This window comes from Xiphophorus couchianus, chromosome 3, assembly GCF_001444195.1.
Source record: "Xiphophorus couchianus chromosome 3, X_couchianus-1.0, whole genome shotgun sequence".
NCBI classification, from domain to species: domain Eukaryota; kingdom Metazoa; phylum Chordata; class Actinopteri; order Cyprinodontiformes; family Poeciliidae; genus Xiphophorus; species Xiphophorus couchianus.
The window spans coordinates 16909686-16936050 of record NC_040230.1 but is presented as its reverse complement, the minus strand read 5'-3'; the positions used below and the strand labels follow the sequence as shown (position 1 = coordinate 16936050).

General features: G+C 37.7%; 2 protein-coding genes across 4 annotated transcripts in view; one reads left to right on the top strand and one right to left on the bottom strand.

Moving 5' to 3' along the window:
* Positions 1-26365, bottom strand: part of mindy3 (MINDY lysine 48 deubiquitinase 3) — a 35372-nt gene that overhangs the window by 1050 nt on the left and 7957 nt on the right. For 2 of the 3 annotated variants that reach the window (XM_028012859.1, XM_028012860.1), the window contains exons 11-15: positions 25721-25801; positions 15090-15162; positions 12251-12323; positions 9692-9779; positions 7768-7839 (exon numbers count right to left, since the gene is read on the bottom strand). In XM_028012859.1, coding sequence (XP_027868660.1) covers positions 7768-7839; positions 9692-9779; positions 12251-12323; positions 15090-15162; positions 25721-25801 — 387 coding nt within the window. The remainder of the gene's footprint in view (positions 1-7767; positions 7840-9691; positions 9780-12250; positions 12324-15089; positions 15163-25720; positions 25802-26365) is intronic. The other variant, XM_028012861.1, reaches the window with a different exon arrangement.
* On the top strand, positions 3945-6909 carry LOC114141932 (uncharacterized). Its single transcript, XM_028012862.1, has 2 exons — positions 3945-5606; positions 5815-6909. Exons 1-2 carry the CDS (start codon positions 4769-4771, stop codon positions 6240-6242), a joined length of 1266 nt encoding a protein of 421 aa, XP_027868663.1. The 5' UTR covers positions 3945-4768; the 3' UTR covers positions 6243-6909.

Below are 26365 nucleotides of genomic sequence, written 5' to 3'. Positions count from 1 at the left end.
CGCACAACTTTCTCTGGTGACAAACACTATTTAAACAAAACAAACAAAAAAGTCACAGGACAAACTTTAGCAACCATGTACAGAACAATATTGCAACATTTACCCCTGAAGGTGAGAATATGGTGACTGCTGTGTGTTTGAAGTTCAGGTCGTTAGAAAGACAAGACATCTAGCTTTGTGGGCATGTGCTACTGACGATATACTTCTCCTCCCACTTTAAACTTGATATGAGCTGAAAGCTCTACAAGAGTGAGTGCAAAACTACCCTACAGGACTTAATGTAGTTACTTGTATCCAGGATCTTGTTCTCTCAGTCATCTCATTGTTTTGAATCAGCTCTTGTTTTAACACAATAGACCAGAACAGCTCCTGCCTTACCCCAGAGGCTCTAAAACTATCCATCTCTTGCTCCATCCCACAATTACTTGTGAACATGACATAAAGATACATAAACTCTTGTTTGATTGTCTGTAAGGAGAACTCTATACCATTAGAAGATTCAGACTTGGAGAAGAGGTATCTCATTTTGCTCTATGAAATGAGTGTCATTAAATTTATTTATATAACGCCAATTCACAACACATGTCAGCTCATCGCTTGAAGATGTGAACAGATCACACTATATAAAAAAAAAAACTAAAACAAATATAAGAACCTGAGATTCCCAAACCAAACATCTTTCTCCTCTCTTCCGTTGAGCTTCTCTCTCTGAAGACCACAAACAAAACATGGCAGTAGGGACAACTCTGGTTGACTACAATGTGGCCTGAAATGTATTCTTGAAGGGTCACTTTTCAGACTTAATTAGTCTATTGAAAATGCAAACCGAAAAGTCTGTAAAGGAGAGCGCTATTATTGAGGATCCAAGGTAAGATACAACGCAAGTGAGCAAATGGAACAGGAACGAGTTAAACAGGATTAGGTTTGGCCAACTCTCTCAATTTGTCTTAGAGAAGCTGGCAAAGGTACAACTGCAATGATAGTCAATGACACAATCAGTATGCCAATTGTTGCAGGATGACATTATTGCTAACTTTTTCAACTTTATATATTTATATTTATCTTTAAAAAGGGTTATAATTAGTTACGTTGGGGCTGTGACTGTAGTTCAGAATACTTAGATGCTAAACTATGAACATGACATAATTCAGTTTCAACCTGCTTGATCTCAAGTTTTTGAAATACTTCTTGTTCAGGGTTAATCTGCACCACGCTACACAGAGCTAACAAAACAAATAAAGCTATTCACTTCATCTCATAGCAGACATTTCCTCTGGAGGGGTCAGAGGGATGCATAAACATATACAGCAGGTCCTCTCAAAGAGACATGTGTAGGAGACGGCTGTCAGAGGGTCTGCTGTTTCCATCTTGAGCTGTGGGAATGGTTTTAACATCCTAATCTTATAGGCGCCTTGCTACTACATGTGTGTGTATGTGTGTGATTTTGTGGGAGCACACATGATGTGCCATTTCTTCAACTTCAGGTAGCAGGATAGAAAAGGAAAGCTTCCAGCAGTGTTGTAGTACTCGAAAACGGTCTTGGTCTCGAGACCGGTCTTAAGACCATTTTTTGATAGTCTCGGTCTTGTCTCGGACTCGACCACATTTGGTCTCGGTCTTGTCTCGGTCTCGGACATTGAGGACTCGGTATTTTATTTCAAGACCGGTCAAGACCACAACTGTGAAAATAACGCTAAATCATCAGTATCAATTTCTTTAAGATCCTTCTTTTTATTGGATGCACTCCTGATTCAAATCCAAGCAATAACCCGTCTCATTGGTAAATGCATGTTGTTGTTTTTTTAACTGCTGTCGCCCCACCCCCTTTCACCTTGAGCGCGGACTGCAGCACTTCGATTGAAAGTTACAAGTGGTTGTCTGAGAAGGGGATAAGATGTCGGCCAAATCATCGGTTATAAAATTTGGCTATTTAAATCACAAACAATACATTTGTAAAGCAACACTGAGAAAAAAGCATACAGCGCAATGTAAGTTCTGCAGTGCTTCACTATCAGAGACGGTGGGGACTACGTCCAACTTTTATCGACGACACCTTGAAAGAAAGCACAAAGAAAGGTAAGCTGTGTGTAAAAGTGATATTAGGAAAGCTAGCAAGTTAACGTAAGCAATTTCCTCGGTATCAAAATTATTCTACCCGGCCATCACACAGTTCTTATTTCAATATTAGCTACACATATTAAGTTAGCTAAAGTTATATATGTGTGCTTTATCTTTTAGGGTGAATGTTCTCCTTTCTTATCCGCTATTTGCCACCTAGCTTGATGCACAAGTTGTCACCTAGTAGTGTTTGTGAAAACATGTCGGACATTACTGATTTAATTTAAAGAAGTGTTGATTCGTGTTGTGCATGGACAACGCTGTTTCAATTACAGCTTTCCTGAACATGTCTCCGTATTTCTGTCGGCTTCATGAGTGGATTGCAGCACATAGGTGGAAGCAGAGCAAAAATAAAAGTCTGAATAGATAATCGTAATATATTTTGGTTCTTGTTCAATACTTCTCATGAAGGAGAAGACTGATGTGGAAGTCTCTACCTATGTTTAATAACCATAATAAGGTGACGTACGTAACCATGACAGAACAATGGTTCGTAATGGTTCTGTCAATAAGTCACCATGACAGAACAATGGTTCGTAATGGTTCTGTCAATAAGTCACCATGACAGAACGTAATGGTTCTGTCAATAAGTCACCATGACAGAACGTAATGGTTCGTAATGGTTCTGTCAATAAGTAACCATGACAGAACGTAATGGTTCGTAATGGTTACGTTCTGTAACGTAACCATGACAGAACGTAATGGTTCTGTCAATAAGTAACCATGACAGAACCTAATGGTTCGTAATGGTTACGTTCTGTAACGTAACCATGACAGAACGTAATGGTTCTGTCAATAAGTAACCATGACAGAACCTAATGGTTCGTAATGGTTACGTTCTGTAACGTAACCATGACAGAACGTAATGGTTCTGTCAATAAGTAACCATGACAGAACCTAATGGTTCGTAATGGTTCTGTCAATAAGTCACCATGACAGAACAATGGTTCGTAATGGTTCTGTCAATAAGTCACCATGACAGAACAATGGTTCGTAATGGTTCTGTCAATAAGTAACCATGACAGAACGTAATGGTTCGTAATGGTTCTGTCAATAAGTCACCATGACAGAACGTAATGGTTCGTAATGGTTCTGTCAATAAGTAACCATGACAGAACGTAATGGTTCGTAATGGTTACGTTCTGTAACGTAACCATGACAGAACCTAATGGTTCGTAATGGTTACGTTCTGTAACGTAACCATGACAGAACGTAATGGTTCTGTCAATAAGTAACCATGACAGAACCTAATGGTTCGTAATGGTTACGTTCTGTAACGTAACCATGACAGAACGTAATGGTTCTGTCAGCATGTGCTGGCTTGTGCTGGTGGGTAACCCCAATGTCTCCAAAGCCATCATATATAATTTATTAATGTGCCAAACCTGATATGCTTAACCTTAAATAAGTTGTATTTTCTTGCATTGGTCCTACAATTAACATTATTAAGGGAAGTAAGCAAATGCAGTTAACCTTGAGAGACTGAGTCGACTGGACATATAATAACATCCTGTTCCTAAGTTAGATTTTTTCTTTCTCATGAAAAACAATTATGAGACAGTGAATGAATTCATTCACTGTCTCATAATTATGAACTAAGGTCAATGTAAGTTACATTGACCTTAGGAGCTGGATATAGCTCCTGACATTGAAGATAAGACGTGGAGGTGATGCTCTGTTGTTTGGCTGTGGGAACTAGTCTATAGATATAAGCAGAGAGTGAAGAGACTAATATGCCTCACCTTATGAAAAATTAATAAATTAGTTGCTTTGTATGGATATAGGCAAATTACTTTTAGAAACCACATTGTTATGTTGCGATTTACAATTTCAGGTCAATAAGTAACTTTTTACCAGTTCACTCTCTATGGTTCATACCATATCAGTCATTTAACTTACTTGTTTATCCATTTCAAAAATGTGATGGCCAAAATACCATTGATTTGCATTTTGTTTATCTACATGCGTTTCTAGTAACATTACATTACACATATTTGACATGTATTTGTAAAGTTCCTACTTATTTTTAAGGTTGTTTTCTTATGTAATTGATGTTCATATGATCAGATAAACTGATTTCTATGTCCTATTTATTAGGTTCCTGGAATACAAGGCAGGGCAACAGAGTGATGTCACACAGCCAACAATATCGTTATTTACACAGAAAGTGCAGCTCTACAGCCCACAATCGCCAAGGCAGCAAGCCATCAGTGAAGCCATTGTTCAAGATTTGATCATTGGATGTTGTCTGCCCCTCTCCCTCGTGGAAAATGGACACTTTAAACACTTTCTTGAAGTCCTGGACAGTAAATACACACCAATCTCTAGAAAAACAGTTTCTGAGAGACGAATTCCAGAATTGGTCAGAAAAGTCAAGGAAACTGTCTTGGAGAAACTGAAGACCCAGTCGTCTGTGTCATTAACAACTGACCTTTGGTCTGATCGCAGGCTACGCTCCTTTCTTGGGGTGACTGCCCATGTGTGCTACAAATCTAAAGATTGTTATGCACTTGAATCCTACCTGCTGGACTGTAGGCGTTTTACAGGGAGGCATACTGGAGAGCACATTGCGTCTGCCTTTGAGGAGATCACTGAGGAATATGGTATTCGTGACAAAATTAGCTATATCATAACAGACAATGCACCCAATATGAAATGTGCTTTCAAAGTACACATGCCCCAGCAGCAATCTGATGACAGTGAGAGTGAAGAGGATAATTTAGATGACGAGCACTTGTGGGAGGACATTAATTCAGAGGAAGACATTGACTTACCATGGTCATCTGGTGAACGTCTTTCCTGCTTTGCACACTCTCTCCAGTTAGTTGTGCATGATGGTATGAAGGAGGTCAAGACCATTTCTCGCACCATAGCAAAAACGTCAAAGTTCGCAACCCTTTTACATAGCAGCTCACAATTTAAAGATAAGTTTGAGGCTGCATTTGGCACCAATAAAAGTGTTCCAGCTGCAAATACAACTCGTTGGAACAGTACATTTAAACAAGTACAGGCCCTTACAACTCTAGAACACAAATCACTCAGTGAAATGTGCAACAAAGACTATGAGGATGTCGTGTTCAGTGCGCGGGAGTGGAACCAGCTAAAGGAGCTATGTATAGTTCTTTCTCCATTTGCTGAAGCAACAGAGCTGACCCAAGGGGAAAGATCAGTGACTATTAGTATGGTGGTTCCAACTGTACTGGACTTGAACACACACCTCCTCAAGATGGAGGAGACCCGAATGCAGTGCCGGCCGTTGGTCAGAGCCCTCCAGCAGTCTCTGGTGAAAAGATTTTCTGGAATCTTTACAAAAACAAACATGGCCAAAGACAGTGGAAGAGAGGAACCTTTTAACCATGATGTGTACTTCTTTGCTGCCATGCTGGATCCACAGTTTGGCTTAAGCTGGGTGGATTTAGATGTTACCAACGGAGGTAATGCAGCATCGGTGAAGAAGTTCAGAGATGAACTTAAGAAGACACTGACAGGTTGGTATGCATTTTTCTTTGCTGAAAAAAAAGTCTTATTTGCAAAATTATAAATCTTAAAATGTCTTAAATTCGTAGCACATAAAGCCTTAAATCATAAAGTGGAATTTATAGTCTTCTTTTCATCAGTTTACTTTTGTCATAAACATTATTTTGTACACTCAAAGTTCTTGAAAACTAACACAGTCATTGTGTTTGTGTTTTTCAGACACATTGATCTTTGGGGTGGAGAACATGGAGAGTACAGATGACAAGTGCTCAGAAGCCATGAATGTGGATCCAACCAGTCATTCGCCACCAGCCAAATGCCCTCGACTTCTGTCACGCTACAAGGCACATAAGAAGCACAGCTCCTCTGTCCAGAATTCAAGTATTGCAACACAATTAAACAGATACTTTAATGATATAAGAGACTGTGACAGTGACAATGCTCTTGCCTTCTGGGGAGAAAACCAGTCCAAATATCCTCAACTGCACAATTTGGCTTTGAAAGTGCTATCCGTCCCTGCCTCCTCTGCACCAGTGGAAAGGGTTTTTAGTCGAGGAGGCATTGTAATGAGACCCCATCGTGCACGTTTAGGTGCAAAAATGCTGCAGTCTCTAATCTTTCTGAAGTGCAATGAAACCTTACTTTAAACTAATTTTATGTATCACCTACTTTATTTCAACCACTGTTCAACTACATGGTTATCCTTGTTCTCGAGTTTTGCCATTGACGTTTTCTAAAGCTTTGGCGTATTATGAAACTGCTTCCAGTTGTATAATTTTATTTTTGAAACGCATGCAGTTGGGCCTCTAAATGTCAGATTTCTTTATTATGTATGTTATGTATAAGTTGCTACATCCATTCAACAGCAGAGTTAAAGATGCAGTATGTAACTTTGTTAAAACAAAAAAATATCTTTGTAAAAGTTATATAGTTTTTTTTATATATTTATGTCACTATGTTGTGTCAGTATGTTATGAGACCGACAAGCTGTGAAAATATTGAGCTCCTCTGCCTTTTCTCCATGTTCCCAGTGCTAACTGGAGAAATACACTGCTTGGTCAAAAACAAACCATCTGATCCAGCAAAAGGGTCTTAGAACTGATAAAAGTCAGTCATGTTTTTGTGCACGTATTTCAATGGGGTTTGTATTTCTGCAGATGGCAGTAGTCGCTCAGGGAGGAAGTGAAGGAGATCAATCTTTTTTTCAACAAATTATCTGTCTCATAACATATTGTCACAACTTAGTGATAGATATAGATTTATTTAAGAAAAGTTATATAATGTAGCTATAATCTGTATACGAGAGAGAAATGATTGGCATTTTTTCAGTTTTACATATTTGCACATGGTTTTGAAATAGCACATTTAAAAACAACATAAATGTATGTACTGTTCATGAAAGGCAGAGAAAATACTATTTTGATCGACTTTGATTGTTTGAAATTCTGTGATTACAACATAGAAGTACTAAATAAAGATGTTTATGTTTATTCCAGTTCTCTGTGTAAAATATCTAGGTGTTTTTACGTGAATGTGGGTCTTTTAGATCAATTTTAGTGATTTTGATCATGTTTCACATTTTATTGTCACATACTGGCGCTGGTCTTGGTCTTGACTCGGTCTCGACTTCCCTCGGTCTTGGTCTTGACTTGGTATCGGACCCTAAAAGTCTTGGTCTTGTCTCGGTCTCGATACACTCTGGTCTTGGTCTTGTCTTGGTCTCGGGTTAGGTGGTCTTGAACACAACACTGGCTTCCAGAGACATGGCAGTGTTGGTGGATGGGAAAACTGATATTCCTGAGTACGAGGTTTATGCAACGCCACCAACTACATCCACTGACAATCATCCATCAAATTGAGGCTGCTTAATAAGTTTGTGTTCCACCATTTTTCAAAGCAAGTCTGCTGACTGTAGCCTTAGCACTGAACCGACTCGAAGAAAAAGGAGGGTTTAGCTGGGCCTTCGAATGGATGGACAGGCCATTAGACTCGCAATAGCTACTGTTTATTCTGGAGTGGCTGGCTGCCTCAGGCTGTGTGTATGCACGAGTGTGAGTGTGTATGAATGATGACAGGAAAAGAAGAGAGGTAATTGGGAGAGCGACTGGAAATATTAAAAGGAACCACCACCATTACTTATAGTGGAAAAACCCATATGAAAGAGTGGCTCACCCTCTCTTTGTGGTTGGACTGTTTAAGTCCATTGTAGTGGTAGATGGGAAATGAGTCTGGGATTCCTGAATCCTGAAACAAAGAGTAAAAAACATGCTTGGTTGTCAAAAAGAAGCTCTAAGCAGACTGTTCTCGCAGACATGGAGGTGAAGACTGGCAGTAGCATAACATTCATAAACCAAAAAGTCAAACAGTCACATCCCTTGCCTGCAATAGGATTTATAGTAAATCCCATGTGTTAAACCTAAATGTGTGTTTATTTGTGCACTGTGAAGCTTAACTCCAGTATCTACAAAAGCTTAAACAATGACCGCAAGTAAAGACACTTCCCATGAAATTTCTTTGAAGGCGCAGAGAGGACCAACAGGGTGTGTTGTCCAGCTTCTCGTGTTTGTATGCCTATATATGAAACCCTAACCCTTGCAACAATCCCATGTGTGTCTGAGTGTGTGTGGGTCCAGTTGGCTAATGGTAGTGTAATTTCTTTGCGGCTCCGAACCATTCCTCTGGTGATTCCCTAAAGCCCTGATCACTTTAACACAGTTCCCCTCCATCTCTTCTCCTCCGTCTTCTTTACCAGTTCTGCCTCATAAAAGCATCTTACTGCATTTTCTAAGCTCCTCAAAAAGTAATCTCAGATGATTGTGAACACACACACGTTTCATATGAGACGCCACAGGAATGTTTAAAACAGCACTATGCAACAAGAACCTTTGTGCCATCCATGTGTGCACAGTCTGTCCAAAAGTAGTAAACCTCCCGGAGCTTTTTCACATTTGCTTACATTCAGATACTAAATAAATTTCAATGTATTTTATTGTGATTTTAATTTTCAAATAAAAACACAGAAGTACATAATCAAAGTAGCGCATAACTGTAAAATCTAAGAAAAGTTGTATGTTTTTAAAAAAAAAATAGCACTCTTAAGTGGCCAGACTTCATATATTTTTATTGCATTTCTATTAAGCCCCGTGTATTATAACAACATTCAGTTCAACAAAGTAGAACTCTTCTAATTAGTAAATACAGTCAACCTGTGTTTATTCTGATATGGAAGGCAGGGAGAACATTAAATGGAGCCAAAAACTGGTTAAAAAAGTTCTAAGCAGATGAGACCAAAATGCAACTCTTAGATCAACATGCAAAATTTTGTCTGTAGTGGAAAACTATAATTATGCCGATGCAAACAGAGGTTCGTGTGCACAAATACCATTTATGTCAAGACTGATGTACTTAAGACAATTATCATTTGACTACAAAAAAAGAATTAAAAATGTATGCTTCTTGCCATTCCTTCATTGATATGTTAGCTATTTATATTTATGCATTTTAATATAATAGATGCACAGGCTTAATAAAGTTTTAAATTTACACATTACAAACACATTATTCCAATGGGCAAACACTTTGGAGGCTGCATCATCCTGAGGGGACACTTTTCGTCAAGAGGAAGAAAAGGCCATTAGACTTTGAAAGCTGGTCAAATGAATAAAGCCTCTTAAAAGCAATAAAAACATATCCATGTTGGCCCAGTTAAAGTCCAGACATAAATCCAAATAAGAATCTGTGGCAGGACTTCAAAATTCAATTTTCTAATCTGACTAAATTTGCACAGGATGTGCAGATGTGCAAGTAGCATGAAGCAAACTTCTTCAAAAGTATTAACCAACTGTGTGCTCAAGCATCCTTCTCTCTCTACATAGCCAGTTTCCAATAAAACGCAGCAATGTTTGTGGTTCTAACTTGAAAATGTGTTAAAAAGTTTTAAAAAAGAAAAGCTCCTTGGCAACGAGCTGTAAACGCAGACCTCTCTCAATATGTTTTAGCCATGATATGGATCATGTGATATGTGGAAGACATGCGTCATACACTGTATCTTTTGAAGTGAAAGCTGATTTCCAGACACTCTCTCACACACACATACCTGATCTGGGAAAAACTCCAAGAGAAAAGGGCCCAGAAGAATTATGCCCAGGCTCTCTGGATCAAGCTTGCTCTTCACCAGGCTGACGCTGAGAAGGCACAGACATGGAGAACAGAGACGTGAAGTCAACAAAAACTCAGCAGACAAAACAGAACCAGAAAAATGAAACAACAAGCATATAAAAAAAAGAGGAGGAGGTAGTGGGAAAAATGCATCAGTACAGCACAAAATAACAAGCTTTGTGTATGACAACTGAGCCAAACTTACAATCACCTCATCACTCAGTGTGGACTTGAGATGCATGTTTTGGTCAGTGTGCGCCTGTTTTTCACAAATACTGTGGTACAACTAAATATACCTCTTTCCAGACATTCCTGTGTTGGATCAGTGTTATTATTATTCCACTACGATAAAAAATTGAACAGATTGTCCTTTTAAGGGAGAAAAGAGGGAAGAGAGTGTTTTACTCAGACACACACGGAAGAGAGATCATTCCTCAAACTAGTGCTGAAGCTGCTACAGAGCAATGGAGGCTCTTAAATCTTTATACTATGTTATGTAACTGAATGACAATAGTTTAGCAATGTATTAACAATAATAATAAAAAAAAAATCACAAGAATTATAATAATATCTGTTTATTAAAAATACATGGTTGTGAAAAGTTTGAGAAGAAGTATTTGTAGTTGATTGGTATATATATATATATATATATATATACACACACAATAAAAAAAACTATCAGGACTATTTACTTTTTTAATGATCTGTGGCTTGATTTGTTCTTAGATGCAGTCAGATGATATTTATAGCATCAAAACCATTACATCTGTCAGACTGATATTACACCGCCGGCCACATTTATTGGCACCTCCAGTAAACATGTACAAGGAAACCTAAAAATAAATGTTTGTATGCTACTATGCTACTATTTTCCAATAGTAGCATAAAATACCGCAGACAAAATTAGTTGATAATGGTAACAGGAACCTCCAATCATTAAATCCATAATTGGATACATGGTCTTATTTCTTACAGCCATTGGTCACGAGACTGCACAAAGATCCTCACCATGACTTCACCTGGAATCTTGTGTTTTGGGCACTTCCGACCTTTTTTTTTTTTTTTAGAAAACCAACATAGTTGGTTTGACGAGATACAAAGGATAAAAATCTAAAAAACGACCTCAGGCCAATTGCAAGATTGAGTGGAGGATGTCACCAGGAGATCTTTAATAGATAGCTTTATACAAAAAAACCAACAAAAAAAACTAAAAAATGAGCCATTGCTGGATGGTTAAACACAATAATCATTAAAACATATGAAGGAAATCAACACAGACATTGTTCAACAACATCCTTTTATAATCACTTTAATCCTAATGAAATGGACTCAAAAAAGTAGACAGTCTAGGAAGACTGTGCAAAAAAAAGAGTACCGTAATTAAAGATCTCTGTATTGCCTGGAGTGATGTAGAAGAAAATAGAGTGTCATCTTAACAAAAGTTACTGTGCAAAGTATTAATAGCAGATGTGCCAATCATTATTGCACTTTTTCTAAAATCAGTTACGATTTCTCCCAACAAACTAATTGCACTCAGCTTAAAGGTTGAGTTTTTAGAAAATGGGAAATAAAACACAGAAGTACAGTGCATGATCAATTTGTTTGATGTTTGTTCCAGATTTGTGGTGCAAAGAAGCTGAATGCTGCTTTTCCGTGTTTGGTTCTGGTTCTGGAGATGTAGAGCAGATCAGAACCAGAAAGATCTGAGTGGTCTAGAAGGCTGATACAAGATATGCTTTAAAATGCATTTAAGTGTCTTACAGCATCTCTACCAGGGTTGCTAATAAGTGTTCAAGGTGCTGTAGATAACCAAATAAAAAGTTCTGTGACTGTACAGTGAATAAATCTATCTACAAAGTTGGTTTAAAACTTAGACTGCCAAAAGTTATTTTCAGATCCCTTTAAAACCAGTACCCTCCATTGCTCTTTATAATTAAGAAAAACAATCTAGATGATCCTGTTAAATTATTTACCCTATTCACTTTTTTTACTGTAGGAATCAATGCACAAACTCTATATGTGGGAATGAATGTGCCTTGCACTGGGAGTTTCCCTCCTGCTTGCTACGTTTGTTGTGATCTATTGGCCATCTGGGGGTCTGCAGACCTGATCGGTGGTCCAGTATTTGGCAAAGGTTTCTGACTGCAGCATTCAGGCTTACTGTTCCTCAGAGAGAGAAGACATGCTTCTGTTTCAAGCGGCGTTTCAAGGATTTCTTCGATCTCTTTGTCTTTGTTCCTGCTGTTAATGATCTCCCTCTAAGCCAGTTTCTGACTTTTTCCTCCTACTCCTAAGCTTTTATAGCGACACTCTCTCTTGCTTTACTTCACGGCAGCTTGATAGTGAAACCTGAGCGCAGGGTCACTGACCTGGCCTGGCCTTGACTCAGGAGGTAGAACTTTAGAAGGTCCACAGGTGCGACGTACAACCACACAAGCTAACACTCCCCCGACACACACACAATCTTATAGTAAGCCTTGAACAGGCGAGGACTTACTATTCAGGCTCTGAGACAAGGTCAAGAGCTTTCATTACATCCTCCAAAAGAGACTCTGGTATGAAGCCATTATCTAGAAAGAAACATACAAAAGGAGGCATAAGGAGACATTGGTACATCATACACATAACACAATAAGTTGAGACAGGGCAAAGCTTTTAGAAACACATGCACACACATTGGCACATCAAGTTACAGATCTTGTACAATGAAGTCATCTGACAACTCTCATATAAAACTCTTGGTCCTTTCGCTCTGATTGGAACTGCATGATTGTGTTACCTGAAAGCAGTAATTTTAAATGCAAACATGTGTTTTTGCCCATTTTCTCTGGCTGGATATTTATAGGTTTATGTCACTGTGAGCTAGTGGGTTATCTTGTTCAGACTCTTGCATATTCCCCCACTGTGTTGTGGAGATTAATTGACGATTACGGAGCTTGCTCTTTCACAAGCCGCTCTTTTCTTCTCAGTCAAAAACCAGATGTGGTTCCCACAGCGACAACTGATAGTGGCTGTGAAGTAAAAGGATGCAGGCACACACAAACAACGCAGTGCAGGGACATGACAAACTAATATTCAACTGCGACAGAGACGGGGAATTTCTGAGAGAACTTATGAGTCAGTGTGTTGTGTGTGATTGTGTGTGGCAGAGTTTTTTCCATAACAAAAGGAGCTGTGCTGACTCTACATGCGACAGACAGTTTTACATCCCTTACCGCAGCGCTTAACTGTACGCTGCATGGATATGCGTGTTGTGTACAATATTCTCCTTTCATGTGTGCACATATGCCGTTAAGTGTGTGGGTTCACCGACAGTAGACAAAGCATGTGCTTGTGTGCACGCGTGTGCATGAGAGCAGACCATATGGTATGCAGAGCCTGCTGGCAGATGACAGCGGCACTGCCGTACTGTGCTACAGGAAGGAACAAATGAAGAGCAAGTAAGAACAAATGACAGTTATGTTTACAAATCTATAGTGGAGGTTTTCTGAGCAGACAGGACTGCTTCTAGCTGGAAGGGCTAATCTCAGCAGGTCCTAGAATTACATTCAGGATGAGGTCCACAAATCAGAACGTGCTCCAAAGGGCCAGAAAGTCAACAGGGCTGCTTAAGGCAACTGAGAATGACGCGCTTCATTTCGCAGTATAAACAAATGTATATGAACACAAAAGTTTCATCTATGGGCTGTGTCTAAAGTATTCAATGAGACAATATATGACATTGGGTTCATGAAACCAAAGGAAAAAAACCCAAAACTAAACTTTTTATGTTCTTGTTTGATTATTAAACAATAATTAACTCCTGATGTAATAAAAGTAATTACACCAGGAGTTCATGCTAAAGGGACATCCAACTGTGAAAACCTTATACTTGAAAAATAATATTTTAATATTAGATATTTTAATGTATATTGGAACAGTCCTTCAAAATTGTGATATTACAAACTTGCAATCACATAAACTGTGTAGGTTTTACCAATCAAAAACTTTGTTTTACAGACTCTTCATTAAGTGAAGGATAGCACTGATCAATGTGTAGTTGTCATGTTTGTCAATGTGAACATAACCTCTGCAATTTCTGACCCATTTTGAAATGATTTTACCATTCGTAAGACAAGTTTCGGGATTGGGACAAGTTTTAGCTTAATTGCATCGTGTATCATGTAGTATGCACTCTTTCAAACTCCAGATTCAAGATTCTGAAGTGCTGCTTGGGCATACAGCTTGAGCAATCAACTCACATCTGAGCTTCTGGTTGTACAGTGAGAGAACATGATTTGAATACTGAACTCTGCATTTCAGGCAGTATGAGCTGGAGCTGAATACAACTGAAAATATTGTGCAGTGTATGCCCACAAGTCCTAACGTAAAAAAGAAAATAGCTTCCTTTTGTTTTCATGAACAGAATAAAAATAATTGGATAAATTTCAAGCTATATTTTAAAGTTGAAAGTTTTCATTAAGCATAGAATTAAGTAGTTAAGCTTAGAACAGAGAAAACTTTGTTTGACATGTTCAAACAACTTAAATAAAAAAAACAACAACTTTTTTTTAAATTACCGAACCTTTTCTTGATGATTTGTGTTTATTACAAAAAACAAATGTCTTTAAAAAGGTAAGCTATATTTGGCAGAAATAAATTAACCGGTCTTTGAAAATAAATAGGCTGTTTTGGTTCGTTACTATGAATGCTACACCAGTGTGGCACATAGTGCATGCCTCTAATAAACAAAATAGATGTGGAAAAATCCTCTGGGCAGAAGATGCAAACAAAACAAGATGTGCTGTCTAAGTGAAAAAAAAAGAACCTATGGCTGATTGTTCCTTTATGTCTTTTGGGCTGAATTTCTAGAGATGTTCTCTTCTTTGTAAGTAGAAACAGCTGTTTGTAAATAATATGTCCTCTAAATATGATATTTTAGTAACATCTTATGCAAATTAACCCCAGAGGAAAAAAAAATAACAAAAAACTAACTTCCAACTTCAAAATGCAGATAAAAGAAATCAGTCATGTCCTTCCCACTGCCTTTTACCCCCGTCAGCTGGAAGCAGCAATAAGGGAGAGAAAGAGGGGAAAAGAAGAAAGAGGCAGGATGGTTGACTCAGCTGTTAAGAGGGGCTGATCTGACTAACTTCAACAACAACAGCAGAGATCAGAGAGCCATCTTGTTCCCCATGTAGAAGAAAAGGAAAGAGTGACTGAGAAGGGAGAGATGGGCAAGGGAAGTTTTCAATTAATCTGAAATATGGGGAAAAAAGAAAGCCCACAGGGAGTGGGGTGCAAGATTATGATCACATGTGCAGTGCAAATGATGCAAACACTTGTTGCTTATTTACCTTCCGGATCAAATGACTGGAAAACCCTTCTTGCTTGTTCTGATGGAGATTCTGGACCTACCAACGACATCTCCTATTGGGAAACAGCCAAATAGGTAAAAGAGGAGAAAAGGAAGAAACACAGGGAGAGAAGAATAGCAAAAGTTAAAAAAGAAAACAAAAAAAAACAAGCTCTGGATAACAAACTGGAGGAAATGTATCCTATGCATAGAGATTTTTAACTAATAAGAGGAGAGAGAGGGACGACTCTCAAAAAATGGACCAGATTTTAAATTGGTTTCTCAAAGAAAAGAACTTCTACAATTGTACAACAGAAGGAGTACTACAACAAAGAGAGAAATCATGGCAGAAAATTAAATTATACAATTAGGTTAAAAAAGAAAATATAACCAAAGTACTACACATAAGTATTACATGAGGTCAGCATATTTTGTCAGTCACTAGTGACTTTGTGGTGCAGCAATAATGCATGTTAAACATGTATTTGATGTGATAGACTAAATCTGTGCAGTAAGAGGGGCTGAAGCAATCAGCAGAGAGTACTGGGTAATTAACTGATCCGCCGATAAACGTAGACAGCTTGTTTTCAGTCCAAACACACAATCAGGAAATCAAGCCTTACACATATAGACCATGTTCTGTGATAAACTTTCCTGTGTTTGTTGACTAAGAAAGGGCTTTACACTAACGCAGTGATGGAAGGGAATGAAAAAAAGTGAAATGCGTTTGTTGATCTACACATTTTGATGGATTTAATGACAGGCCTACAATCTACAGTACATATTTGCCTTGGGAAAGTATTCATAGTCCAAGTTACACACAGAAAACTTCAATATTTCTCATTGGGATTTTAAATGATGGAAAAGCAAAAAATCTTACATAACTGAAGTGGAAAAAGAACGCATATTTTAAGAACTGGTCCACCTAGACAAAATTTGAAATCTGTGATACATGCAAAACTCTGCATGGGGCAGAAAACTGATACTTCGAGTTTCACTGAACACAGTATCCCCATGGTGAAACATGCATCATGCTGTGGCAATGGTTTTTATAAAGTAGAGGCTGCAAAAAAAGTTGAGAGCTGGTTCACATTTTCAAACAAAACAACACATTCAGCAAGCGCTACACAGGAATCCCTGTCTACCCATATCTATTATATCTCTTTGCATTTGATAGATATGCAAAGCTTGTGCGACAAATACAGGTGGCTAGTAGGTGAAATTACAGAGAAAATGATTTCCACCATGTATTGACTATTCAAAAGCAGACTGAATACTATGTAAATTAAAACTATGCATTCTGTGTAGATCTAGCACATCAAATCCTCCAAAAATACATTAAAAAATTTAGCTGCAACAGGACAAAACACTAAGGTAAAAAAACAACTTTTTTTACGCCTAGAGTAGATAAGCATTTTATTCTTGGTAGTGAACTTTCTGGAGGCTTTAAACTTTAAACACAGAACTTAACTTGTACAACAAGATTTCTTAAGTTTAGTCTTATTTTTTCATAAGAATTTTATTTTTATTTTTTTTTAAACTTAAGACTCCAATTTGCTTGAAAGATTATCAGAAACCTGACAAAAGAAAAACCAATGAGTTCTTGCAAGAAAAACTTTTTTTTTTAAGGCAGAGGAGGCCACAAGATTAAAAATAAAAACCTAAAAACAAGATGAGAAGAGAGGAAAATGAAGAGAATAAATTTTTAAGCATTTTAAAATATGCCATTTTTTTTATTCCAGCTAAAACACGTGCAAAATCGTAGATGAAAGCAGAAAGGGTCTCACTGTTCTTGCCTGAGTGTGGGAGGGCAAGTATTTATGACAACAAATCACTGGACAAACACATAATGTTTTGAGAGAACAAATGAACCCTGCTCATCTCCTTTTAGCTGGCCTCTTTATTAAACCTAGAGCCTCAGATCCATACAGCCTGCTTGGGTTTCACAGTCCACTTATTACTGTATTCGGGGCTTACTCAGCGTGAGAGGGGTATTCAAGCAGACACATCAAGAAGAGATGACTCCCAGCTGCTGGCTCTTCAAATGTAAAGAAAAACAGTCACACGCCAGAGAATATATGCTCACATACCGTTCTGTCACACAAACTATCGCAAGGGGGCCGACATGTTTACATTACAGGCTCCATAAAGCCGACAGCATTTTTGTCATAAGCAGAATATGTCAGTGTTGCACTGATGATTGTGGACAACGGTTTGCAGGAGGAGGAAAAGTGATGAAAAGCTCTTTAAGATCTAAAAACAAACAAATCAGACCAAGTTTTATTACAGTGACCTGCAAAAGTAATCATACCCTTTAAAAACTTAGCATTTTGTTTTTCTACAACCACATACTTCAATATATTTTGGCAAATTGGAATTTAAATAGATAAACCAATTTGTATTCAGTCCTTTTTACTCTGATATCCTTCAGGAAAATCTTTTCGAGACTACTCCCTTGACAAGAAAACTAGCTGGTCCATGGAGTCCATTTGTATTCAATTTATTATCCATATCTGAACTGTAAAAGAAGAAAGGCACAAAGAAAGCTGTTGCTGAAAGAAAGTTCCAGCAACAGGTTTGTTTCTCACATGTTTTCTAGGGTGCACATAAAGCATATCAGCATATGAGCACAATACTTTGTGTGGAGAAAAACAATCCCAATATTGAAACATAGAGGTGGCAGAATCAGCAAACTGAGTTCATGGGAAGATGGATGAAACTAGATTACCAGGAAAAAAAGCTATCTGGTAATGGTGTTGCATGTCCAGATGACATCATAACTTGTGAAAGATAAACAAACATGTAACTAAAGTATAGGGTTTCTTTGTGCTTCAAGTTTATTGCAAACATAGACCCACGATCGTGAGTAATGCATCCATCTACTGGGAAAAAACCCCCAAACTTTTTCTAACGTCTATCTAAACAACATAGTTTAATTTAAAAAGTTGCATCTGGCTCCATCTGCTTTTTTGGCAAAGAAACAATTCAGTTGATGTTTCTTAGACTTTACGAGAATATCTTCATGTTCTCCTAAAACATTTTCTGCTGCAAACAGAACCTAGCACACTACTTGCATTGACAACCTGAATCTGTTGTACTAATAAGCTAATATTTATTTTAGTCCAAACAGTTATTTGTAATGTTGATATTGCGTACAGTGAATAGCGATGTATTGCGCAGCCCTAAGCGAGATGCAGGGATACACTGGAAGACAATTTGTTGCAGGCTGCAGAACAGAGATTCACTCTAGAGCAAACAATACTAAAACATGTTGTATGTTTTGGAATGGTCTAGTCAAAGTCCAGACATAAACTGAATTGGAATTCTGTGTCAAGCCTTAAAAAATTATGTTTACAGATCTTCTCTGTTCAAGTTGAGTGCTTGAGCTACTTCATCAAGAGGAATTGGCTGTAGTTGTAGTTGCCAGATATGCAAAGCAAGAAGAAAAACATCCCTGCTGCTGTAATTGGCCATTTTCATTTGCAAAGGAAATACATTTGAAATCAATTGTAATTTGTGAATCCAATGTGACAAAATCTGGGAAAGTATAGAGTATGAATACTTTTACAAGCCACTTTATACTATATGTTCTAACAAATAAAATAAGTCTCTTCCCAAAGTGAAAAACTAGGAAACTTTATACTCAAAGTTCATGAACTAAAACAACTTTCATGTAAATCATGTTTACTGACAATTGCAACATGATACTGGCTTTATCAGAGGATAAACATTACAAATTGATCATCAGGGAACTAAGAGTGACATGCCTTTATGGTGTTTTTTTTTTTTAAACCCACCAAAATGAGCATGTTGAAAGGAACAGAGACAATTGTGACTCATTGTTGTAAAAGATTGTGCAGATAAGCACAGGCACTAATGACGGCTGCAGAAATGACAGAACTGTGTGTGTCTCTGTATGCGATGACATGTCTGCTTGCTTGTCTTTGATCTGTGTTTTATTAGAGGCCTCAGGAAGATGCTGCTGAGTTGGAAAACAAGTCACGGAGCTAACACTCTCTGCAGGGAGGTTTGGAGGTGCGTGCCTGTCTACTTGGTGTTTCTTCTTTCTCCACTGTGAACATGTTTGTAAGAGACAGAATCTGAGCAATAAACACACTGCATCCCATGATACCAAATGTTTGCTTATACAGGAGCATTGAATTCTGTTCTGCTTAGAGCTCCTACAAACACACAAAACACAACGTCACACGCTGCAGCACTAATGCCAACTCACTTTAAGTGTAGCTAATGAAATCAAGGAGCACATTCCAAACTCTGCAGTTTGACCTTTAATGCACAAACCTTTGACCTGCATGACAATGCAACAACAATATACCCCAAATGAGTAAAGGATGAACAACATACAGATACACACTTCCTGACTGATTAAAAAAACAAATTATACTGTGGGATTATTTTCTCTAACCCAAAGCAGCAGTAAACGGGATAAAAAAAGACTGTGAACTTAAGAACTAATTTAATTGTCTAACGCAGTATGAAGAGAGGTTGCATTTTTGATTAGTCAGTTTCCAAATTTTTCACATTTAAAATTCCGTACTTTTCCAGAATAAAAGCTGTAGACAAATTTTTAAAGAGGAAATAAGTTGCACAAACAGAAGGATGGAATAATAAATTCATATAATTGGATAGATGGACAGAGGAATTAATAAACTAGGGAAAATGGATGGATGAAAGCATAAGGAAAACAGATGGTTAGATGGATGTTGGATAAAGATTATGGGCAAATGGAAGAATGAAAAGGGAGTAAACAGAGAGAGAGAAAGAAAACAAACAGGAAGATGGAAACCAGGGTACTGAATTGAGGGATGTAGGGAAAATGAATAGACAGGGAAAATACAAATAGGGCTGTCAAAATAGTTGATATAACAAAACAAAAAATTATTAAAAATAAAAAAAAATAAAAATATTGAACAGAATTCATTTGTTCTATAATTTGCCCAAATTATGGCAGTTCTGGTAGAAAAGCTGCAGAAACAGAGACGCTCAGTCCGTCCCCCACCTGCAGGAGCACACCTGCCAAAACAATGGGTTGCTATTAAAAGTTGTAAATTCCAGCATGGCGAGGACATTTCCCCCAAAAAACAAACAACATCATATCAACCTTCTTAAGCTGACAAAGCAAACACAAAAGTGTCGTTATGAGGTATTTTCTCCTCTGATGTGGACAGTCGAGACAAAAAAATCTTAAGGGCTTCTCAGGACATCTGCTGGAGAACTGATTCTGCACCACACGACATTCTAGTCACTTAACACTTTGTTCTACTGTGGTATGAGTTAATACAGGAAAATGTTAATTAGCACAAGGTTTAGTAGAATACTCAAGCAACAAGACAAACCAGTGTTCCCCATACATTTAGTTCTAAAGACATTGGAGACAATATGGGTGATTACAATACAGGTTATGGTGATACGGTGGTACCTGACAAGAAAAAAAAAAGTAGGAGCCACAGTGACCGACCCTGCTGTATTTAGTCACCCAAGAAAATATTCTTCAGTGACCAGAAAGACAGAAATTGTACAGGGCTTTTTCTGCTGAATACATTTTCTTGGATCTTGTTTATGCTTGTAATAGGTTTTTGCATGAACTAGATATAGGTCTGTTTTCAGTCAATTTATTTTAGTATAGAATGACCCTTTATTTGTTCCAGAGTAGTAAAATCAATTTGTACCAATATTAAATTGACAGGCAAATGCAAGCACACACTGGCCCAATAATGACAAGCAATACTAAAGGTGAAATATTTACACAACTGAATCAAAATGGTACACACTTCACAAAGGATATTAAATGTTACTAAGCGTTATCTTGTTTACTGCCAGACCAAACAGCAAAGTGACACTTAAATTATATAATTTTATAAATAAGGGCTCAATTGTCCTCTACGTAGTCTTGAATATTATAATTAATCATATTTTTGCATTCAACTAGAAAGAGAAATGTAATAAGTTAGTGCAAATATGGATTGTTTTTATTATAGTAAATGGACAGGCATATATGTGTGTAGCTATGCAAGATAATACCTGGATGGATTCAAGGACAGATATATGAATGGTGGACTGAATAAAACTTTTAGACAATGACACAGTCTACAATTTGGAAAAATAAATACATTTCAATAACCTTAAGTAACTTTTGAGATTGTATAAGAACCTTAGATATTAGCCAAAAGATCTCGACTGGCCTGCAACAGATTTGAAGTTCTGTTGACTGTCTGAGTTATCGTCCTTTGTTATAATCTGGTTGGGTTTCCTGCATCATGGTCTGCTAGATAAAGTACAAAAGCTTGTCTGAAAGCAATTGGACCCTTTCAGCACTTGTGTCACTTCATGGAATGTCTGTGAATGGGTAAAACCTTCACCAGCATTTTTAGGGGTTCTTCAAGCAGAGAAGATCTCTCACTCATCTAGTTTCCCCTTTCACTTTGTCTCTTGCCCTTGTTACCTACCTTTTCCTGGGATAAGTAGGTACTCCAGTTTTGTAGTATTTCCTCCCTTTTTGCCCTCCACTTTTTGTTCATTCTTCCTTTCAGACTTTATCTCCACATCAAGTTAGCTACTTCAGGTAAGACAGGTAGGCATAGCCTTTTACTAGAATTACACTTTCTTTCCCTCCTGTTCTCCTAAAGAGGTATTGTGTGTGCTGAGAGGCTGTGAGTGGACATGGAGTATATTTAAAGGTCTCAGTTTCAAAACAAAGCACAGGTCTTGGATAATGTCTCCAGTCTTGTTCAGAGCAGGTACAGATAGCCTTACTACAAGACACATCGAGTAGAAGGTCAACATGCAAGACCTTGTTATGTAAATGTGTCATTACTGTGTTTGTGCTTTATAGTTTTTAGTTAATCTAAAAAACTTGGGTCATATAAAAGCATATGACCCAAGACATCACAGGAAATCACAAGAAACAATGAAAAGCTTTTCTCCTGTCACATAATGAGAGTGCAGTTTATGCTGGAGGTCTGTGGGTATGAGCATGAGTCTCGAGTGTGACAGACAGAACAAAACAGTGATTTATGAAGCCGTCTTTGATAACCAAAAGTGCGTCTCTGTGAAAAGAGATGAGACACCAGTGAGTAGTTGTATAACACACTGATGGCTCCTATAACACTGACAAACACCCAAGGGTGAACGAAGAATAATGCAGCATGTACACACTTCCTATGACAACCCTTTATCCCATTACAATGACCTTTGGTCTGACCTGTCAAAAGTTATTAATGACTGCTAATGTACACCGCTTTGTTGTTTTGTGTTTACATATGACCCGCACCCACTGATCAAATGAACAAGGGAGCAATCCTGTTTAGAGGAAAAAAGATCCTTAAATGTGCCTGTGGTGTTCTATAGAAATCTTCCTCCATCTTTTTATTGCATCTTTTAAAAATGATTTAATGGGTCAGCAGCAGTACCGGCAAGAATGGCATCGTAGACAAGCCTCTTATTGTGCACGCAATACATTTATATTCTCGTTTTAAATAGAAAAAGGTTCCATAAAATGAAACTAGGTTTTAAAGAATACCTATAAAACAGTTCTGTATCCAGATTTATCCCAATTTAAGATGGTCCAAAAACTCTAAAAAGTTGAACATATCGCTATGTCCCTGGGCCTGTCTTTTGTTCCAGTGGTTACATTGTAACAATGCAGGGAAGTTGTCCAGTCTCCAGGAATTAGTTAGTTCCACATTTCAATTGCCTAAATCTACTGAGTTTCCTTCATAAATGAATACAAGTTGGTTGTGCATGGAAGCATATCATTCAATTATTTTCTAGAGAAATCTTTATTTCTTCTCAGTCAGCCCACTTTCTTCTTTTTTACTAGCCTAGACGTTTTGTGTGTAGACAGAGGTGGAAGTCTTAGAAGACAGAAAGCGCCATAACGGCTGTTACCTCTTCAAGTAAATGACTGACCCAGAGCACAGCTACTGTACACACAGTCTCACAAACACACACACATGCAAGTCCCAGGAGAAGTTCAGATACAGCCTGTGAACCTCATCACTCAGTGAGGGTAGAGTAAAGACTGATGAGAAATGTCACAAGAGGATCCCCCTCCCCTAAGCCCCTTTCCTGAGTGACCACTGCAGTGCCCTTTTTAAGTGCATCCTTCCTCTCAACTTCCTTTCCTCCCCTTTTCATTCCATGAGGGACTATTAAGGTAAAGAATAAGATTTGCAGGATGATCCTTCAATTGGGCAACCTAGTCACTAAAAATTGGAATGGAAAGTAGGCTGATTTTCTGGAATATGACTGATTTTTTTTATCTTTCTCCTCTACCTGCATACTAAAAACTCCAGTCAACTCCAATCTCCAATCACCAAATACCAATCTTTAAAAGGCCGGACTTGCTGATTCCGATTTTGGCCAGTGCCATTTTTTTTGTTTGAAATGTCACAAATTATAGCAAGAAAGTCACTGAGTTGGCAACAGTGGGGTCACTATTGTTAACTGCAAATGTACAGACATAACCTGGTGGGCCAGTCTATCCATAAAACCTCTCTCATGGAAGAGCAGAAGAGGACAGCCAGTGGTTGATTTTTAGACCTTTTCTGAAGCTTGTGAAGCAGACTACAAGCATCAACATGTAGCTCTATCTGTGTATCTTAACCAGTTTTTGTGTGCTTAATGGATTTCAGTGAAACAAATGCATTCTGATGAAACTTTGGAATCGCATTCCTTGGAATACTCCAACCAGCTAAATCCACACACGCACACACCACTAACGCTAATCAGGATTAAATTTCTTCTGCTCTGCAATGTGAATGTACATACAAACATATCACCAGCCTCAGGGACTTGTGTGAATCGGTAACTCATTAGCACATACATGATTGGTTCATCACAGATCCAACATTTGATACACTAGGACTGCCGGGTAGAGCTTTAGTCATGTAACCGAGCTTTTAATCAATTTTATATTAAGGGTGTGGTGTAATAATAGAGATGACTTCCTAGACCCTTGATTTAATTTTCAATCTTTTGCTGTATATAGTTACAGTCTCACTGATGAGCGTGATAACCTGGTTTAGTACAAGGAGAATGCATTCACACACACCTGTATAAGGAAACACACATGACGACACTCTCCTCAGGTTTCTGTACCAGGTCCTAACATTGCCTCAGCTGTAATTTGGGATTAACCAGTTACAGCATTTCTGGAACACTGAGTAGAAAAGGTCAGAAAAAGTCTTGTGTTTTTTTCAACCAGCTGGAGTTTTGTGAACCAACAACACAGAGCTCTGCTACTGCAACAAGACAGTCCAAAAAGAGATTAAAAGCTGTAAAATTACAACAAGCACAGCAAAGTTTGTCAAAGTTGTACAACTTTAACTCGGTAAGCAAGGAATGATTTCGCAAGTTAATAAACATAATTGCTACAACAGAATCATTGGTTAGTTTTATTACTGAAAACCACAGCATTTAAGCATGGTATTTTCACAACAAGACTATGTTTCTGTCCATTGCCCCTGTAAAACTGGGATTCAACAGAAACCATTTTGGCTGCATTTCATCTCTCACATTTATTCCTTAGGTTTACAAACCAGCAGAAATCTTGTAAAAGGGGATGTATAAACAAATTAAAACAGTACACACCATAAGATTAAGGTCAAAATCACTGTAATGCATAATGCTGGCCTGGCAGGAGGTGCTAACGATACCAACATTTAAGGATTCTAAGCATCACTAAACCTGTGGCAGACTAAAGAGCCTTGTATTTTCTTTGGAACCTTTTAGCCTCTCAGCTTTCTCTGTTTTGACAAAACAGGCAGGACAATGTAAGCCAGATGCCAGGAAAAAAAGAGGAAATAAAAATAAAACTAGACAGAGAGGGAAAAAATAAGCATAAACACACACACGCCGGCACACAGAAAATACAAAACAAAACATAAAACCTTCTACTATTGTTGTGGTTTCTAGTACAATTTGTGATAATTATGTGAAGCGTAATCATCATAATTAATTATTTCCAGATATAAATTGCATACAAATACCCATTTTATTTTTAAAAGGGTGCAAACACAGCAGAAAAGTTTTGTTCAGTTAAATGTCTTTGTTAATGTGACCCTTGCATTTGCAGCAAGTTTGTGATTCACACCACATTAACAGCCACACTCTAATAGCACAAAATAATTTATTCAAATTACGCAATCGTCTCATTCTTGATTATCCATTTAGTCAAATATGAATGCTGAGAGTGTTTGAGACTAAACTCTACCAAGAAAAAAAAATCTGGAACATCAATCCACATTGTTATAATTGCCCTGACAGCAAAGGTAAACCTGGTGTCTTTTACTGAAGCCTAGCAGACTTTTACATCATACAATATAACAAATGTACTATTTAATTCCCTTCATCCCCACTTGATACTTGATTGGTGACAATCCAACATACAGCACCTGCCATATAAGACAATCTCTTGTGTTCACATTCCTTCCCCCTCCATCTCTGCCTCACCTGTTTTTTCACACACACTGATATTTGATCTACACAAAACTAAATCTGTTGAGCACATTCCTTATTTTAGTTTTTCTAACCTGTTGAGAAATATCTGCCTGTGTTGCACACTCTGTGTCGGTGTGTGAAATATGTGCTGGATGAGTGCACTCAACTTGCCTTGGTGAAAAATACAGAGAGATGTGTTTCACTGCCAAGAATCCAAATAGGGAACTTTGGAGATTTGAGGAATGCCCCGACCTAAAATAGATAAAATAGATTATAAGAGGAGAGAATCTATTTTTGGCAAGTACCACTATGATTTAGCATTTGCTTCTAATAAAACATGTCTTTTTCATTAGAGAAATGTACTGACTAACTGAACAGAAAAGACAAGTTACAAAAATTAACTCCCCAAACACCATCAGGATTAAATTAAAAACTCATATTCACCAAAATGATCTTTCCCCTTGTTAGGAGAACATGTATGTTGTGTATTTATGGGAACACGTGCACACTTCAACAGGTTCATTATGTTAATTTGCAGACTGGCTTCCATATTTTTATGATAGCTTGATTTCTCTTTTGCACATCCATATTAAAATTTTAGCTCTTTGTGACTTAAGTTGCAACAATATGTTAAAATCCCAAGATTCATAATCTCACAATCGTTTTAGAAAATACTTTACTTATTTTGTGTAACTTGGATTTGCCTCAATCAAAAAGCTTAAATATATACAGGGGTTGGACAATGAAACTGAAACACCTGGTTTTAGACCACAATAACTTATTAGTATGGTGTAGGGCCTCCTTTTGCGGCCAATA

Bases quoted from the DNA above. Each gene is read 5' to 3' on its own strand.
- LOC114141932 (XM_028012862.1), top strand. From the start codon at position 4,769: ATGAAATGTGCTTTCAAAGTACACATGCCCCAGCAGCAATCTGATGAC. The intron at 5,607-5,814 runs GTTGGTATGCAT...TGTGTTTTTCAG, and splicing joins ACTTAAGAAGACACTGACAG to ACACATTGATCTTTGGGGTG.